Consider the following 21449-nt stretch of genomic DNA (forward strand, 5'->3'; position numbering starts at 1 on the left):
CTAAGTTAAGCTACTATCACTCATCAAAATAAAAATTAATTTACACTTCAAAAAACAAACACATCATCAATTACAAATAGCTATTATTATGAATTCGATTTAAAATGATATACTATGTTTGCTACAATAATCGTTAATATACTATGTACTATTCTACACTAACAGCATCTAGTTACTATTTGGACATTCTGACGTGAACATGTTTTCTAAAAAAGAGAAATAAACGAAAATAAGTTTTGCCATAGCCTACTATAGATAGATTATCTAAAGTAAGCCATGATTTTGCTGAATTTTTCTTCTCGTGAGATCAGCTAAATGATCCCACATAGGCACTCGTTCACTCTCTTCCATTACGGTATCGACAGACGACAAAATTTCCAGTTGTTTTTCCAAGTTTATCCTTTCAATGTCCTTCAGCGAGTTATCCCAGGGTTGAGACCTAGTGCAATCGAATTTTCATATCATAAAACTACTTTGTTCCAAATTTCGTGAGAATCGTGAGAGCCATTTTCGAGATCCGGTTACATACAGATATATAAACATCTGAACATCCAAATATCTAAATATCTAAACATCTAAACATATAAACAGAAATTGCTCGTTTAATAGTATAGGATTAGTATATTGGACGTGTAATTTGTATCATTATGGATGTTCTAAACGTTTTCGTACCCCAGAGTAGATTATTGTCTCGTTCATAATCTCAAGTATATTGATCAAACACGATATCAAATAATCTCGACATCAGTATAATTTTATTGTACAAACTACAAAATATTCTTATTTTCGGAACGGACATTATAATATGAGAAAGAGAATGTGAGACATACCATACTTTCATGGATGTCACAGTCTTGACTATCTAAATATTATGCCATCTGTGATTTACATATTCTCAGTCAATATTTCATTAGCTGCTGGACACCTTTACCAACAAAGAAGGTATTAGATTCCTTTCATAAATGAATAAGAAGACGAAGATAGTAGGTCTAGTCATAGAGTAAGCATACACACGTATGTAACCTTATTCTATTGTTTAGTCCAGTTTCTTTGAAAGGGTGCTTATTTCTGAAGACATTCAAGGAGTTAACAGTGAACATTATGAATAATGTTTTCCAGTCATTACAATAGGACGGCAAATTGGTAGCAAGAGCAGAAAGATGCGGAACTCACGACTGCCTCGAAATTGGATACGTGATTTATTACGATCTCTCGCAGCGTTGAGATGTTTCCTGCAGAGGCAATAACACCAAGAATGCTGATCCGGCGAATAATAATAATAAGTGGGACCTGAATTTGTAAACAGAGAAAATTGCAAAATTTAATATTACAGCCTAATCCTATTAGGAAAGATAAGGAAGAGCGGGCGGACTGCATTAGGAGTCCAACCAGATCTTGTGAGGATTATGTGTCGCCGTCGCAGTCGTCGGTTGCATCACGGCAAAGGCTTAGCTTCGTATTTCAAGTCGACTCAACTTGGACTTGAATGCCAGTTTTCGCAATGCGAATAAGAAAACAAACTTTCCACTCTGCGTGTAATCCGCATTACAACGGCGCAGCAACGGCAGGAATCATCCCATCTTGCGATTAGAGATGCTGTTCTTGGCTAGTATTACACTTTCAATTTGCACACTCCTAGAGGCTTCAGTAAACTATCACTGAATTAACAATTATTATCATTTCCAACAGTTGTAGGGGACTTTTGAAACTTTAATAATACCAACACATTAGGCTAATTATTTACTTTGAATAATAAAGATGATACATTTATGATTCATGCTTTTCCAACTACTGTGTATGTTTTCCTTATAACCTACTTTCAATATTTTTCATATTTTTTAGCGCTGGACTCCGTGATAGAGCTTGAGAATATATATTATAACTCATCCCTCTTTCAATTGATGAATTGCGTCTCATCTATGTCGATACTTCAGTGGCAATAATATTGTAGATTGTGATAAACCTTTATTCATCTACTTAGAAAGAGGAGCAAATAGGTTTAGGAGCAACTTATAACTCCTCATAGAATATTGCCATTATTCCTTATACAGAGTGTTCTGAAAAATGAGTCAGGGCGTGATTCCTGACATCAAAAGAAGGAAAACTAATTAACATAGGTTCGAAAATGCTTGGTTACCAAGTTATACAGAGTGACTCTGTTATACAGAGTCACTCTGCATAACTTGGTAGCTGAGCATTTTCTGAATTCGTCTAAGAATTTTCTGAATTGTTTCTAAGATTTCGTCTGAATTTTTCACCAAGTATCCAAGCATTTTAATTAGAACGTTTATCTCCTTTTGAAGGAAATCTACCCGACCTTATAGCCAAGTTAAAAATGAATTTTAATGGTTCTAAAAGGACTGCAGCACAGCCCTTGACAATAAAGGTTGGAATCGCATCAGGACCCTCGGAGCAGCCCGACCTCAGCCCATTGATAGCAGACAGAATATCATTGGAAGAAACCATCCCAACTCCCCCATCCAACAATGAGCACCCAGACACCTCCGGAATCCCCATTGGCACATCAGGTGTATCAGCCTCATACACAGATTGAAAGTATTTAGAGAAACCATTAACCATATCAGCCCCAGAGTAAGACTCTCCGTCCAGTGTCATGGTTGACTCCACAAAAGAAGTTTTTCTTTTTGAATTGACGTATTTCCAGAAATCTTTTACATTATGTCGTATTCCATTTTGAACTCTAATCAAATACGCCTCATAAGATAGTGTAATTCTGTTTTTCAGGGATGCGCGTAAAGTTTTAAATTTATTATCATGATAAGGCGAAGTTTTCCTCTTTCTTGCTCGTTTATTAAATTGCTTCTTAAATTGGTTCTTAAATTGCTCGTTTAATAGTAAAGAATATTGATATTAATTTATTAGTATATTGAACGTGTAATTTGTATCACTATGGATGTTAAACTTTTTCGTACCCCAGAGTAGATTATTGTTTCGTTCATAATCTCAAGTATATTGATCAAACACGATATCAAATAATCTCGACATCAGTATAATTTTATTGTACAAACTACAAAATATTCTAATTTTCGGAACGGACATTATAGTATGTGAAAGAGAGTGTGAGACATACCATACTTTCATGGATGTTACAGTTTTGACTATCTAAATATCATACCATCTATGATTTACATATTCTCAGTCAATATTTCATTAGCTGCTGGACACCTTTACCAACAAAGAAGGTATTAGATTCATTTCATAAATGAATAAGAAGACGAAGATAGTAGGTCTAGTCATAGAGTAAGCATACACACGTTTGTATCCTTATTCTATTGTTTAGTCCAGTTTCTTTGAAAGAGTGCTTATTTCTGAAGACATTCAAGGAGTTAACAGTGAACATTATGAATAATGTTTTCCAGTCATTACAATAGGACGGCAAATTGGTAGCAAGAGCAGAAAGATGTGGAACTCACGACTGCCTCGAAATTGGATACGTGATTTATTACGATCTCTCGCAGCGTTGAGATGTTTCCTGCAGAGGCAATAACACCAAGAATGCTGATCCGGCGAATAATAATAATAAGTGGGACCTGAATTTGTAAACAGAGAAAATTGCAAAATCTAATATTACAGCCTAATCCTATTAGGAAAGATAAGGAAGAGCGGGCGGACTGCATTAGGAGTCCAACCAGATCTTGTGAGGATTATGTGTCGCCGTCGCAGTCGTCGGTTGCAGCACGGCAAAGGCTTAGCTTCGTATTTCAAGTCGACTCAACTTGGACTTGAATGCCAGTTTTCGCAATGCGAATAAGAAAACAAACTTTCCACTCTGCGTGTAATCCGCATTACAACGGCGCAGCAACGACAGGAATCATCCCATCTTGCGATTAGAGATGCTGTTCTTGGCTAGTATTACACTTTCAATTTGCACACTCCCAGAGGCTTCAGTAAACTATCACTGAATTAACAATTATTATCATTTCCAACAGTTGTAGGGGACTTTTGAAACTTTAATAATACCAACACATTAGGCCAATTATTTACTTTGAATAATAAAGATGATACATTTATGATTCATGCTTTTCCAACTACTGTGTATGTTTTCCTTATAACCTACTCTCAATATTTTTCATATTTTTTAGCGCTGGACTCCGTGATAGAGCTTGAGAATATATTATAACTCATCCCTCTTTCAATTGATGAATTGCGTCTCATCTATGTCGATACTTCAGTGGCAATAATATTGTAGATTGTGATAAACCTTTATTCATCTACTTAGAAAGAGGAGCAAATAGGTTTAGGAGCAACTTATAACTCCTCATAGAATATTGCCATTATTCCTTATACAGAGTGTTCTGAAAAATGAGTCAGGGCGTGATTCCTTACATCAAAAGAAGGAAAAACTAATTGCTTGGTTACCAAGTTATACAGAGTGACTCTGTTATACAGAGTCACTCTGCATAACTTGGTAGCTAAGCATTTTCTGAATTCGTCTAAGAATTTCCTGAATTATTTCTAAGATTTCGTCTGAATTTTTCACCAAGTATCCAAGCATTTTAATTAGAACGTTTATCTTCTTTTGATGTGAGGAATCACGCCCTGACTTATGGGCACCTTTTTTCAGAACACTCTGTATAATAGGCTATATACTCCTTCTTCTATTCCATATTATACTCCATATTCTGCTCGATTCTATTGAGATTGATATAATAGTCTTTATACTCCATTCAATCCATATTCTGCTTGATTATATATTTACATATTGGAGGTTTCTAAGCATCATTCACTATCATCAGCATCAACATCATCCACAGAATAGAACTACAATTTTTGAATTTTCAACTTGAACATAAGATTAGCACAAAAATGCAATTTATTTGTCGTAATTGAGATAAATAGATTAGGACTTTTACTAGATCTTGAATACTCAGTCACGAAAAACTTTTCCCCCTGGTGATCATTAAACTAGAGATCTAAGTGATTCTAAAACTTTGTAGCTGTTAAAGAACTCTTTTAGTGTCATGTTTTACGTTAAGTGGAGTAGAATTCATAGCCGCATCGGTAAATAGCCATGAACGGTGCGATCTATAGTCACCAGATGCCAGTCACGTTCGTTTGCAATGCGCACTGCCGTAAAGCACCAGGCAAAGGCAAACGCAAACGCAAAGCTCGTGCGTCTTTGAGGCGAAGCTCACGGATTTACGAGCTTGAGATGCAAGTGCGGTACATCACGATGCGAGCGTGCTAGCACATAAGATGCAAACAGCTAGTGGCTGATCATCTCTGCAGCTCACACCACAACACTACCACCATCAAACAAATATTTCGTTACTCTCAGCTTTTTTCCCTGAATTTATCTACCTTTATGTAAAATGGTTAGGGAGAAACATCCACATTGGTAATCGGTGCATGATAAAAGTTTCAGAGTATTTCACTAAATACTAGGCTGATTATTGATTCATTTATTGATTCGTTTTGTTTGGATTTGTATTTGGAAATTGACAATCTGATAAATTCAAAATTGTAGTAGATACATTTTTTGGACTCAAAATTGTGTACGAATTATCATTTAAGTTACGTAAGTAGCAGTAACCTTTAGACTGTGTATTCCAAATTAAGGTTTGAAGCAGTTTTGGGCAAATGCCTGTTGTTTTTACCTGCATTGTATTTGCATATGAATAAATAAATAAATAAATTAGTAGATCATTTTTCAATTGCATTGAAAACTCTCTTGGTATAATTGTTTTTTCTCGTATTCATCCTTTGTTCACTGTTGGTTGATATACGTTGTTGCAATGAACTTAGAAAAAATATCACGCTCTCTACATTCACTGATTTGCGTCGAAACGCGTTTTAATTCATTTAATTTATTCATTTTGAAATAAACCAATTTATTTCATTTCCCCATTTTTCTTCCAAATCGAGCAACAAGCAACAAGCCAATTGCAAATAATTTAGAGAAAACAATTCTAGTATGAAGTTTCACACTTATATCAGAGATATACACATCATATACTTTATACATCCAGAATGAGAGTTCGACTCACAAATCACACTTTTTCCTTGGGTTATTGTCCTTTTCACATTGATGGAGCTATTGTGAAGATGTGTTATGTTTATTCTATTCATTATTTTTCCCGTTTATGTCACAGCTAATTCTGATTATGCATTCAATCCTTGGGAATGAATTTCAACAATCCCTAGCACTAGGACGTTGTGCACGTGAGTGAGAAAAAGTTTTTAAAAAGTTAAGTTGAATGATTTTCTTTGCGGAAATAAAATAAAGTTTCCCGAATTAAGTGTGACAGTTGAATAAAAGAAAAATTCATGGAACGTTTGCTTTGCCGGCGTATTTTTCCAACTGTACTTACAGAAACCTCCATGGGACTTGCTAGTGAAAAAGTATGTATACACACCCTCTGCTCAAGTCACATGGTATTTCCTTGTTCGGTGCTCTTTTCCCATTTTGGTCATAAACTTTTACCACTGACATTCTTTTTATTTTTCCGCTTTCTTCCCATTTCGTTCAGTGCAAAAAACTTTTCAGTTTATAATCGAGAGCTGGAAAGCACCAGCTGTGAACTAGTTACGGGCAGAGTAATAAAATCGATGCCATAATTTCTCTTTACTCGCATTCCAGAGCACATTTTCACTCTCTCACTCTCCGTGTTTTTCTCTCAATTCTCTTCCTCCAAATATTATATCTTCTTATAATAAACTTTCTGAGCACGATATGGTGAAACTTCCGCTTTTGCCACAATACTCGACTGTTTATATTCTCCTTCTCCAAACTCCATCAGCCAATCACTCCTGCCTTATCCCAATTGATAAATAATAACTACTGTACTCCTTTTCAACTTCAAGCTTGGTCCTACCTCATTGAATTGTATTTGATAAATAAATTATTTATCCTCCTTCAAGTCATGCTTCAGATTCACTATTTGAAGTGTGAGGTCTTTCCATTGAATTTCTTAATACCTCTGTACTACTAAATACTTATGAATGATATATACTTTTAACACTGAAAGAGATCAATGATATTTGATACCATGCAATATGTCCTTCTTCACTAGGAAGTACGCAAAAAGTTAATTTAGCAAAAAATCCAAAACTCTTTTTTTCCAAAATTTTCAAATTTTCTCCACAACGTTTAGTGAACTCAAGACTCAGGAATCGAGTTGGTTGATACCCTCAAATCAATGTACAAAAATGTATTCAAAATCTCTCCTGAGGATAATGACTGGACTGTACATTTTTGTCAGAGCTGAGCTATAATACCCAAGCAGAGGTATGAAGATGATAATTATTGGTTTTTTTGAAACCACTATTCTTCTCAGAGTACTATTCAAATTTTGAAGCGCTGTAACGAATTCTTTCAGCAGCAATTTTGAGTATTAGAATGTTTCAGAGTAGACACTGAGCCTATTGGATGTCAAGTGGTTCATTCGAGGCCACTTCAGCAACCGATGCTAATCCCTAAATGTCGATTAGGGTTTAGGATTTCGTCCTGAAGCGATCGGCTATACCCGGGGGACATGAGAACATCATTGCAGCCCAAACAAGCCTCCACCTCGCCCCTAACCTTCCTCATCAGCTCGAATATTCCTAGCCAACAATGACAATGCAACAATGTGCCCAGTATATAGTAGCCTACAGCACAGAATATCTTGCATTGAGGTGATGTTGCTGTCGCTTCATAGTGACCAATGAGGGGATCCCTCACTATTGCCTTGTACACTATTCCGTTGCTGTTGATTTATTCATTGCTGGCAATAGCATCAAATAGTTGCACCACACCCAGCTCTAAGCTCAGAGCCCATACAACTCAATCCTTGATGATTCTAAAGGTCAACAGTGTCCTATATTCCATATTCAAAAGCAAAGGTTTTTCGACTTGAGTTTGAAGACAGACACTTGGAGGATCAGAGCAAAAATTGGAAGAACTGGGAAAATGAGGAGGAAATTATTTTTAGATTTCGAATGTAACGTTACTATTTTACTAGACTTTTCGTGGTTAATCCGCATGAGAATGTTTAAAACTTGATTGACTAGAAGATTCTCCTATTAGTTTCAAAAACTCAAATACAGTACCATTTAACTGTAATAATATACGTTGTTTTGTGAATTTTGTGTTCAAGACATTATACCCTCCAAATTCCTTTGTCAATTCGTCTATCTTTGCACAAAGATATCACTCTCAACACTAGAGTGCTGCAACAGTCGTGGGGAAATGCGTAAACTTGTGAAATTATACATCAAGTTGAAGAGAATTTTATGCTCTTTTAGCTCATAATCAGCATTGATTTTTCCATCGATTTTTAAAAAGTTATAAGATAAAAAATAGTAAAACTTTTCAAATTTTACTATTGAAATTTAATAGTAAATTCGAGACAAACGTGCTTTCCTAAAAGATGTCACACCTTCAAGAGCGGATATCTCGAAAACTAGAAAAAATATAGAAATCATATTAGATGAATATTATTATAGAAAATCATGTAAGCTTCATGTACATTGCATGTTTTCGAGTTATATGCGAGAAACCGAAAAGTGGTACAGTACCTTTGAATCATCCCCACCCTCTTAGCACAGGTGGTAGGGGTGGGGATTTTTTATATCGTTACCTCCTTACTAACCAAAACAGAACTGCCGGGTCAAAAATTGTCTTCCAAACTTTTCCCTCTATAATCCTTCGTTGACTGGACTATGAGCGAGTAAATTTGTAGCTCAATGCTTTATTTGGACTTTTTTTATATATAAGTATAGAAGAGCCTAAACCATTAAAGCAAGCTCTAAAAAAAAATACTTTCTAGACAATCCACTCAGGCGCGGATCCAGGGGGGGGGGTGATCGGGGCGATCGCCCCCCCCCTCCACTTTCAGAGTGATGTTTTAAAAATCTACAGTTACTCTTACTTAAGTCCAGTCAATATAGACTGGGAAAAAGACTATAGAAAGAGGGGGTGTGCTTGCATTTTATATTGTAGCTTTGATTTTTCAATATATTGTTTGGATACTTAAAAGAAATCCAGAACCAATTATTTCATGAAAAATTTCCTTGTGCTAGATACACGATGGCCCAAAAACCTTTTTTTTGGTTCATTTTCCAGTTTTCAGTCATTTCCGCCAAATCCTGACACAAAAATTCGTTTTCGCCTTTTTTTTAGATCATGAAATTCTCAACAATGAATCCTCCATTGTCATAACATTAAGATTTCGCACCATGATATAAGCTCATTAGATCATGTTCTATGAGAATCACCCGTTAGATGCTCTTAATTTAGTGGAGAGGCGCGCATAAGGACACCTAAAGGATCAAAATTTCATACACTCATAACTTTTGACACAATGATCAGATCTCAATGTATCACAGCTCATTATTCTCTGCTCGTCAAGACGGTGCTAAATCATGCATCATAAGTCGAATTCGATCAAAAAATATAAATTCATACCTGAGTGTAGTTTAACCAGTATTTCAAAACACAAAGAAATGACCAATAATTCAGAGCTATATGTATCTCGGTAACCCATTATTATAAAAAAGGACTTAATCTTGAATTTGAATTTTTCTCCTCTTTAGTTGCTGTAAATGGAAGAATATGATCGTAATGTCAAATTCAATAATTAAAAAAAATCAAGAAATAGAAGATACTTTCCTCATATGAACGGTCTAGGAAGTTCTATGATAAGAAAAAGTGATTCAAACTGAATTTTAGGCAACTGAGCTCGTAGAGGATGAATAGTCTACAATTTGGTATCAATCATGAGTTTCTATGATGTATCAGACTCATTTTAGAGACTCTTGATAAACAGAAAAATCGCGAAAATCGGCTGGGGGGGTGTCGAACGAGGGGGGGAGGTTCGGCTGGACGACCATCCCAATCACCCCCCCCCCCCACGCAGGTCAGGGTCAGGGTCCTGGATCCGCGCCCATCCACTCTATTCACTGAATGAATTTCCAGTGAAGAGTGTGATTGACAAGTAGCGACTTTCATTCGCTTCCTTGACATGCCCCTCATCCTTGTGATGTAGGTGGTGAAATAAAAATAAAATGAAATGAAATGGACCTGCATTCATTCATAGCTCAACGATTGTTCCGGCAGAAAGCCTCGTGTTCAACAACAACATTTTTCATAATTTTTCTTTGCTGACATGTATTATTTGTATATGAATAACTGTAATATACTTATTTATATGTGTGACTACTTGACATGGCTACTTGAATAACATAGACATAGGAGCCTATTAATAGCTTCCTGAATCACCTCATTATACATTATCACCATGAACACCTAACTTGTTATTATCAGAAATACCTCATTTGAATATTGATCTTATGAATGGAGATAGTTTGTATTGATGTTCATGAACACCTCATTATTATAAAACTTCTTCATTTGAATATCGATTAAGTGGATGAAGATGGTTTGGATTAATGTTCATGGAACACCTCATTATTATCAAAAATATGTCATTTGAATATTGATCTTGTGAATAAAGATAGTTTGTATTGAAGCTCATGAACACCTCATTATAATCAAAACTACTTCATTTGAATATCGATTATGTGGATGAAGATGGTTTGGATTAATGTTCATGAACAACTCCTCATTATCAAAAATACCTCATTTGAATACTGGTTATGTGAATGAGAATAGTTTGGATTGATATTCAAGATCACCTCATTATTATCAAAAGTACCTCATTTGAATATTAATCATGTGAATGAAGATAGTTTGGATTGACTATCATGAACACCTCATTACTATCAGAGATACCTCATTATAAATAGTGTTTATGTCTGATTGGTTATGACGTTTATATTATGTGATTGATTAAATATTGTTTATAAAATATATTAAATAATGTTCAGGTGAGGGAACGACGAGCCGCTGCGGTGAGTGCCTGAACGGAGGCGTGTGCACGGCGGGGGCGGGATCGGGAACGAAACGTCGTCCGTGCCGCTGCCGCGCCGGATCCGGAGGTTGGCACTGTGAGCACTTCTCCTGCCATCCGCGCTGCCTCAATGGCGGAACCTGCGTCGCTCTCAACACGTGTTCCTGCAGCGCACTCTACCAAGGCACCCATTGTCAAACACGTCAGTGAAGATACCATTCAATTGCCTTATTACTATATTGCCTTACTCTAAATACCTAAATTATTTTTGTCTCTGGTAATACTCTACATTATATAATACAGTATCTAAAATGATAATATTATTGATGTAATATGTATGTTTACACCTAGAAGTCGAATTTTTCATGAAAATCGTTTTACTCATGCATGCTACAACAGATGAATAAATAAATTATTGGGTTGAGACCTGAGGTCTGTGGCTAGATACATAATACTGTATTTATAAAGTACCCTACAGAAAAAATCAACAAAAGTATACAATACACATTACACATACAATGAAAATTTGATGAGGTAACCTCATTCGACATTGCGTATCGCACTATCAAGTTTGGATAAATGATCTCCAAAGCCCACTCACTCGATGTCTATGGCCTTTTAGTGTTTGAGCATCTATAAATCAGTAGCCTCCGTTCTATAGGAGTTCTAAATGCTATAAACAAGCCCTTGATTACCCCTTCCATGATTATTATTGTTCATAATTAAAAAGTCATCATCCTTTGCCGAGTTGCACCCGTCTGTCTGCTAGTGCTACCTGGTCAAGGGTTCGAATCCTGCCGAATCCCATCAAATAGGCATGGACGTTTGATCATCTCACAATTCACCCCCCCCCCCCCACGCAGGTCAGGGTCAGGGTCCTGGATCCGCGCCCATCCACTCTATTCACTGAATGAATTTCCAGTGAAGAGTGTGATTGACAAGTAGCGACTTTCATTCGCTTCCTTGACATGCCCCTCATCCTTGTGATGTAGGTGGTGAAATAAAAATAAAATGAAATGAAATGGACCTGCATTCATTCATAGCTCAACGATTGTTCCGGCAGAAAGCCTCGTGTTCAACAACAACATTTTTCATAATTTTTCTTTGCTGACATGTATTATTTGTATATGAATAACACTGTAATATACTTATTTTATATGTGTGACTACTTGACATGGCTACTTGAATAACATAGACATAGGAGCCTATTAATAGCTTCCTGAATCACCTCATTATACATTATCACCATGAACACCTAACTTGTTATTATCAGAAATACCTCATTTGAATATTGATCTTATGAATGGAGATAGTTTGTATTGATGTTCATGAACACCTCATTATTATAAAACTTCTTCATTTGAATATCGATTAAGTGGATGAAGATGGTTTGGATTAATGTTCATGGAACACCTCATTATTATCAAAAATATGTCATTTGAATATTGATCTTGTGAATAAAGATAGTTTGTATTGAAGCTCATGAACACCTCATTATAATCAAAACTACTTCATTTGAATATCGATTATGTGGATGAAGATGGTTTGGATTAATGTTCATGAACAACTCCTCATTATCAAAAATACCTCATTTGAATACTGGTTATGTGAATGAGAATAGTTTGGATTGATATTCAAGATCACCTCATTTGAATATTAATCATGTGAATGAAGATAGTTTGGATTGACTATCATGAACACCTCATTACTATCAGAGATACCTCATTTATAAATAGTGTTTATGTCTGATTGGTTATGACGTTTATATTATGTGATTGATTAAATATTGTTTATAAAATATATTAAATAATGTTCAGGTGAGGGAACGACGAGCCGCTGCGGTGAGTGCCTGAACGGAGGCGTGTGCACGGCGGGGGCGGGATCGGGAACGAAACGTCGTCCGTGCCGCTGCCGCGCCGGATCCGGAGGTTGGCACTGTGAGCACTTCTCCTGCCATCCGCGCTGCCTCAATGGCGGAACCTGCGTCGCTCTCAACACGTGTTCCTGCAGCGCACTCTACCAAGGCACCCATTGTCAAACACGTCAGTGAAGATACCATTCAATTGCCTTATTACTATATTGCCTTACTCTAAATACCTAAATTATTTTTGTCTCTGGTAATACTCTACATTATATAATACAGTATCTAAAATGATAATATTATTGATGTAATATGTATGTTTACACCTAGAAGTCGAATTTTTCATGAAAATCGTTTTACTCATGCATGCTACAACAGATGAATAAATAAATTATTGGGTTGAGACCTGAGGTCTGTGGCTAGATACATAATACTGTATTTATAAAGTACCCTACAGAAAAAATCAACAAAAGTATACAATACACATTACACATACAATGAAAAATTTGATGAGGTAACCTCATTCGACATTGCGTATCGCACTATCAAGTTTGGATAAATGATCTCCAAAGCCCACTCACTCGATGTCTATGGCCTTTTAGTGTTTGAGCATCTATAAATCAGTAGCCTCCGTTCTATAGGAGTTCTAAATGCTATAAACAAGCCCTTGATTACCCCTTCCATGATTATTATTGTTCATAATTAAAAAGTCATCATCCTTTGCCGAGTTGCACCCGTCTGTCTGCTAGTGCTACCTGGTCAAGGGTTCGAATCCTGCCGAATCCCATCAAATAGGCATGGACGTTTGATCATCTCACAATTCACCCTCGCACTTCCAATTATCCACGCACAAACAAAAAGCGCAAATGGGCATCATCCGGAATAATAATTTAAAAAATCACAAATACTTCATCAAATCGCAGCTATTCGATTTTGTAATCTTGAGGGTGAGAGAGCAGAATTATCTATTAGGCATAGCTATAATTTTTAATGCATTGATCATTGATGATGTTACATTGCTTTCAGACCAGTACAATCAGGCGTCTAACATTGTCATTCAATATTATTATATACAGTAAAAACCTACTACTTCCAGTGTTGATATACTTGGAGCTTCCCTGGTTTTATTTACAAGTTTGAATGAGTTCTAGTTAAGAGGACATTGGTCTATCATCATTCGTTGGTGGATTATCAATCAGGCTACTAACCAATAGCCAGAAGCGTACTATATGGATTGCTATAGTGTGGTCCACGTTATAATGGCAGTGGATAAAGATAGAAGAATAGCAATGCCAATTCTCTGCATTGATTAATTATATTTCTACACCGTCAAAAACATAATTGTCATCGTTGTGAACCTAGAAAAGGATAGTACCACCGGCTTTGACGAATGATAGACAAGGATAGCAAAACCAAAGTTGATCAAATACTGTCATTATAACGTGGACCGCACTATAGACCTGTTCACAAAGTCCGTACAATATCACATGGTTAATCGTTTTGGTAGAGACTAGTTGTTTACAAAGTGCATACTATACAAGGACAAGGATAGACTACTATCCATTCTATAAATCCAGGATTAATGTTGGAGTCCATTATATCACCGTCGCCGTGCTATGAGAGGAATCAGAAATTTATGATCAACGCAGTAGTTAGTTTCTGGCTAGAACCTAGCGCAACAAGATTCAAATTGAATGAGGTATAATAGTGGAGGGTTGATGACTGCCACTACAATCCATGGTATTACACGCAAAATTAATCTTGCAAAGTTGACCGTCCAGTTTCAGCCTGATGCAAATCCGCGTTATTGTAGCATACAGTGACGTCACAATGTGGCTATCCTCTTCTCTTCTCACCGGTATGGTGCGGTACTTAATTTAGCACGTGACGAACATGGGGAGATCAATGCGGTGCGGTGCGGTGCAGTGTGAGCCCGACTCAAACTAGATGAATCCAGCACTAATTAATTTGGCATGCCCTCCTTGAATAGAAGCAGCATTGGAAGGGGTCCACTGCGAAAATCATTGACTGCCTTCTGTTAGTAATGACCACCATGTGGCAGTAAGCAAGTTACCGTTGAAGCTGACTCGTGTAGACGACTTCCAACAGCTGCAGTCTCCAGACAGCGGTTCATGTCCCAAACATTTGTAGCCGTGATTTGCCTTAATAAGACCAAATGATTGTCTTCAACAATCTGTAATTTTCCTTAATAAGAGAAAAGAATGTGTTCCACAATCAGTGATTTTCCTCAATAAGAGGAGAAGATTTTCTTCAATAATCATGTGATTTTTACAATATAGTAAAAAAGGTTTCCATGACATTTGACAGAACCGATGGCAACTTATAAGAAATATCAGTAGCAATATAATTAGTGAATAGAAGCTGGTCCCAGTTCACAAATGAGGGTCAGTAAGCGAATGGCCAGGACGGGGAAAATATATATTAGGGACGCAGAATAATTTCGTTGGAGCCAATTCTTTCTCTTTTTTTCTTTTCAAGTGTTGTACTCGAAGCATTTTAGTAACACACAAAATGTGAACATTTACTATAAAATATTAGTTACCCTTAAAAAACACTACATTTCGCTTTATTAAATTTATTAAAATTAAATTCAATAGGATGAAAGAAAAAGAGGAACTGGGTCTAAGTTGCCCAGGACTCAACCAACAGTAAACCGGGGCCTGTTAGAAAGTTATTTATATTGTAGTCTTATATTATTATGGTTATGGAACAGTAGGATGTGAATTTTAACATGGTAAAGATTATTTAAATTTATACTTATTAATTCGTCACCAAAAATATTTACAATACAATGTATATACAGAATTAAGCCACGGGATACACCCAAAACGGCTCACATTAAAATACATAACTAACGAAAAACAGTTCAAGCTTGGTAACGAAAATCAATAATTACACTATCTTAATTTTAGAATACATTTCTTTTTAAATTCCGGTAAAATCGAATCTCTATTTATGTCACAATTTTCAAACATTTCATCAATAAATAGTTGAAGCATAATTATTAAAAATGAAGAATTTTGAAAGAAAGTGGTACTTGGTTTGATAATATGAAATGTCCTATAAACTCTGAATGCTGTAGACCTTGGTACCACAAAAAATAACTTTTCAAGCAAATCCGGACAATCCAATAGATTATCACACAACTTATGTGGTATACAGTACTTATTTCTATATAGCAAAGCATAACCTTCCTTCTTAGCTCTTATAACTATCAAATCTACAAATTTCTCTCAATAGCATTGTTGGATAATCTCTAGCACAACACACTTATAATCTCATTAAAAGTACGGTATGGAAATTGTTTTATTAAATTGACTCTATAGGCGTAAAAAACTTAATCGAAAGAGAAATGAAAACCCTAGAGTGATTCTCCAGAAAACATAGATTCCCTTCTTGAACGTGGATAATAATTAATTGTTGAATAATTGGAATGCATTTTTTTCAATGCTTATGAAACTTATTCCTGATGTAAATCAATTTTATTTGCAAAGTGAGCTTTCATTCTTTCAGTTTAGTGTATCCACCATTAAACAATTTTGTATTCGAATAGTTTCAATTTTTTAAAAATTTGAAAAATACCGTACCTAAATCATTTACAGCTTCATAGGGTAAGCAATCATGGTTATAAATATTATCATTACTATTAACTAATAATACTATTATTACTATTATACTATAGAAATCTAACCAGTTTCCTGCAATATCTAATGATAATTCCCGAACTTTATGTACCCTGAATGCTATTAATTACGGTATTATTAATTTGTATACTGTCATTATTTGCAATGTGAGGTATTTCCTAATGGAAAATAATCAATGTCACCTTATCCTATAAGCTATAAAATATGTGCTATTTGCACATATTATTTCAATAATAGTATATTCAATTGAATAACAATAGCGAAAATACAAAAAGTCTATATTCTATCAGACAAATAACATCTCTAATTAAACAATTCACTATTAACTGAAAAGTTTATAATATATTATGCATTCTATCATTGATCTAAGCAAGATTATGAAAACATTGCCATCATAAAAGTAAAGTTTCGTTTTTATTTTCATTTCTTTAAATTGTATGCTTTTTCTTGTGTGTTTCAGCCATTTGTGACCCACCATGTGAGAATGGGGGGCAATGCGTGGCTCCCCAACAGTGTCTGTGTCCTCCTGCAGCATACGGAAACTATTGTCAGAATTGTCAGTACCATCTGCCAGAGAAAATTACTATAAAAAAATTAAAATAGAAAATTAAACTATAAATAAAACAACTATGCTGTATTCTGTGCATCTACCGTACCTGTCTCACTCACTGTCTTATGTCTAATGACACTGCCTTTGATAACAATTAAGAAATACATAACTCATAATAATAATTATGAACCCCTTTGAATCATTAAATTACATTTCAGGCTTTACTGGATGTAAGACTCCTTTGAGAGAGGATTTAAGATACTTCGTTTCTCAAAACATTTTGCAAAAGAGTACGGCAAGGTACGGTTATTAGCCAACTTATTATAATCCTTGAGAAAACAGAAGAGTATTTCTCATTATTTGAAGAGCTAACGAGACTTAGACAATCTCAAGTGAAATTCCAGCGCAGCCTTGTTCATTCACCATGAAAATGACAATACTTTGTGCCTGCTAATGCAAACTGAGTGTTCTATAATTGATTTATTTATAATTACACTGTACACAACTCCGAAAGCACCGCCTTTGAAGTTGAACAATTTCAAGCTGTTATGTTTGTTATAGAAGGGGGAAGAGGTACTGAACAACTCCTCTCTATTAATCATATGTTGATAGCTCAACTAAAGTGTTGCTAGAGACTGGAGAAGACTGAAATTTCCTTTGATGGCTCAACACTTCAATTATTAATGTTAGAAGTTACTGCAGTCTGAATCTAATTAGCATTACTAAGCTTGAAGAAAACTTTGAAGATACTATTTTGAGATGAAGCAATGTGTTTGCTCTAGAACCTATTTGTTTTGGAATTGTTGTAATTAAAAATAAGTGAATGAAAATATCATCTCTGTCCCACTTTTAAACCTCACTCTATAAATGTCAAAGTCAATAACAACTGATGTGTGCTATAAATCGCCAATCTTAGAAAGTGGTTCTATGAATATTTTTTAATCTAATGATTCTTATTTGACAAAGGTTGCCTCTTTGATGATTCTATAGACCTTAAGTATCCTTTTAGACTATTTTATAATTCTCATTAGGCCTACCTCACTCCCGTACTTGACAATTAATGAAAGTTGTTGAAATTGATCAAATTTGATAGAATAGCTCTGTAACTTTTCAATTCTCCAAAATTTGAATTATGACTAATTTTTTAAAGATGAATAGCAATTTCTACTCAATATTGTTTTACATTTCGATAGGTAACTAAGATTGAGTTTACAGATTTCATTTTTAATCCAGGGAGCAAAAAATGAGAAGATATTCCTAGAGATCTTTCAAGGTCTAATTTTTTCTCAAGATATCATGCTCTTCAATCTTCAAGCATAGGAACATTAATCAACTACTCTGATACATTACCGTTATATGAAAATCAAAACTTTCTCCCAGACCCGGTTGCACAAGAGCCTGTTGCATTTTAAAATACTTTGAAGCAATTTTTACATAATTACAGCATATAATTCGGATTTTCGTTTAGTTATAATTGAAAATACTTCTATTATAGAGAGCTTCTTGTAAAGAATAACTCTTCTCTGATTTTTTTCATTCTTGTGATATTTAATCATGATTCATGTTTGAAATTCAACAGGTCTTTGTACAACCTGGCCTTATAATATAGAATATTTATGTATTTATTCATCCATTCATATATTTTTTAGCAGAATTATAAATAGTTTGATATATTGCAGTTACGTGCCGCGGAGGATGTCTGAACGGCGGACTGTGCGTGGGCCCTGACCTGTGCGAGTGCCAGAACAACTCGACGGGGCCGCGCTGTGCCGAACCCGTCTGCGACCCGGCCTGTGAGAACGACGCTACCTGTGCCAAAGGCAACATCTGTCTCTGCAAGCCACACACCTCCGGCACTCGCTGTCATATCAAGTCAGTCGCAGCATATTGTTGGTTACAGCATAGATAATATTAAAGAAGTTGCATAATTGTCCTCGATTACCGAATGGTAAAGAAGAGAACATGATGAAAGCTTCACATTTTCTGGAAATTAAAAAACTAAGTAGCCTACCCTTTATTAAAAAACATTTTATTTTGTGGATAAAAGTTTTTAAACTAGTAGTTCTGTGAACAGTACACCTCACGCAGAATTCTCATCCACAAGTACCTATGATTGAAACTATAGACCTTATGGAAATATAGCAATAGACTGGCTTCTCCACACATCTGTGTAATCACTTGTCAGCTGATTTATAGTCTGATTTTTACTCTAATAGAGGCGCCTTTTTCCTTTTATATTATCCTTGAAATGCAAAATTTCCCAAAACCTTGTATATACGTCGACGCGCAATATTAAAAAAGGAACATACCTGTCAAATTTCATGAAAATCTATTACCGCGTTTCGCCGTAAGTGCGCAACATATAAACACATAAACATATAAACATTTAAACATTTAAACATTTAAACATTTTAACATTTAAACATTTAAACATTTAAAAATTTAAACATTTAAACATTTAAACATTCAAACATTTAAACATATAAACATTTAAACATTTAAACATTTAAACATTTAAACATTTAAACATTTAAAAATTTAAACATTTAACATTTAAACATTTAAACATTTAAACATTTAAACATTTAAACATTTAAACATTTAAACATTTAAACATTTAAACATTTAAACATTTAAACATTTAAACATTTAAACATTTAAACATTTAAACATTTAAAGATTTAAAGATTTAAACATTTAAACATTTAAACATTTAAACATTTAAAGATTTAAACATTTAAACATTTAAACATTTAAACATTTAAACATTAAAGATTTAAACATTTAAGATTTAAACATTTAAAGATTTAAACATTTAAACATTTAAACATTTGAACATTTAAACATTTAAAGATTTAAACATTTAAACATTTAAACATTTAAACATTTAAACATTTAAACATTTAAACATTTAAACATTTAAACATTTAAACATTTAAACATTTAAACATTTAAACATTTAAACATTTAAACATTAAACATTTAAACATTTAAACATTTAAACATTTAAACATTTAAACTGTAATATTACATTTTTCTTCTCACATTGGAATCGAATCTTCAATTCGAGATCTATGGAACTTTATAGTAAATGTCAGAGTTATCAATAGACGGACAAATTTTTTGACGGAGAATTTTTTATCGTAAATGTTTGTTGCATTGTTCCATAATGTCACCGAGGTAGGGTTAACAAATTATTAAATAAATCGTTTATTTGAATAGAATATATGTATAAAAATTTAAAATAACATTTTCAAATTAAAGTTTTATTGAGAACAGATGTAGAATGTGAATTCTAAATTTATAAGTTATAATTTTGTGTTGACGTGTCTGTAAAGATCGATATTGAACAGGGCGTTGTCTTTCGTGACTGGCAACTTGTGTCTTTTTCCTGTTGGACCTTCTTCTGAAAAACATGGCTGGCTGTTGCTTGTATAATTTTGTGCTCTGAGTTATTGTCTGTTTAAATGAATTTATTAATGTTTTAGATTGAAGTTTATATAAATTTTTGTGCATAATTTGCTGTTTGTTTAGTAAAGCCAATAGCCACTGTGTTTCAACTGTAAACTAGATAAGTATTTTAGCTCGTAGTTACTTGAAATAATTAGTCTTAACATATTTTCTCTTTATATATTTTGTGTATTTTCATCTGAAGATTATAAGTTAATTTGCTCTGAAAACTGGATTTCTCATTCATAGGCAATAGATCCATTCACAGTTTATCAAGTATCTATTTTATTGGAGCCGACAACTTTCCTTAGTGTGATAGGTGTTATATGCTATTCCAACCGTTTAAGGAAAAATTGGTAGCACGGCAAATGTTACCCCTGTGGTGGGACAGAATTACAAAATAAATATATCCCAAATGGTACACTATGAAATCCCTGGTTATAAAAATTATTAGTAGGATAGATATCTTGATAGGTTATGAATGGTTTGTTGCTGAGTGGGAAGTCGGTTCAAGAGAGATCAAGTCCTAATGAATATATTATCTGTGCAGACTAGCAAAATGGCATACAATATGAAAAATATTAAAATTGATGATGAGTTAATAGCTGCCTTAACACAACTGTTTGATAAGCAAGATGCTAAGTTAGACCAAATGTTTAAAAATCAAAATGCTAGATTTGATGAGTTAAATGCTAGATTTGATGAGCAAAATGCTAAGTTTAATGCTAGATTTGATGAGCAAAATGCTAGATTTGATGAACAAAATGCTAGATTTGATGAGCAAAATGCTAAGTTTAATGCTAGGTTTGATGATATGAAGCAAGAATGTACTAATATAAGACTAGAGCAGGTTAGTATAAACCTTCTATTGAAAAGTGCACATGAAACATTGAAAGATGAAGATGAAAACAAATTGAAGCAGGATGATAGTAGTGTTAAGTTACAAGATCAACTCATTCAAGTTTCTGAAAATGTAGGCCTAGTTACTGTTGTTGAAAAAGTCAACCATAGTGAGATAGTAGAATTGAGTAAAGAAGTAGGTAGGGAGTTGTCTTCATTGAAAGTCAACT

At 34.5% G+C, this 21449-nt stretch overlaps 1 protein-coding gene across 1 annotated transcript in view; it reads left to right on the forward strand.

The window, feature by feature from the left end:
• Positions 1-21449, forward strand: part of LOC111058896 — a 110732-nt gene that overhangs the window by 79048 nt on the left and 10235 nt on the right. Inside the window, exons 8-10 of the mRNA XM_039425700.1 lie at positions 10831-11055; positions 16840-16935; positions 18609-18801. Coding sequence (XP_039281634.1) covers positions 10831-11055; positions 16840-16935; positions 18609-18801 — 514 coding nt within the window. The remainder of the gene's footprint in view (positions 1-10830; positions 11056-16839; positions 16936-18608; positions 18802-21449) is intronic.

The sequence above is a fragment of the Nilaparvata lugens genome, chromosome 4 (genome assembly GCF_014356525.2).
Source record: "Nilaparvata lugens isolate BPH chromosome 4, ASM1435652v1, whole genome shotgun sequence".
Taxonomy (NCBI): Eukaryota; Metazoa; Arthropoda; class Insecta; order Hemiptera; family Delphacidae; genus Nilaparvata; species Nilaparvata lugens.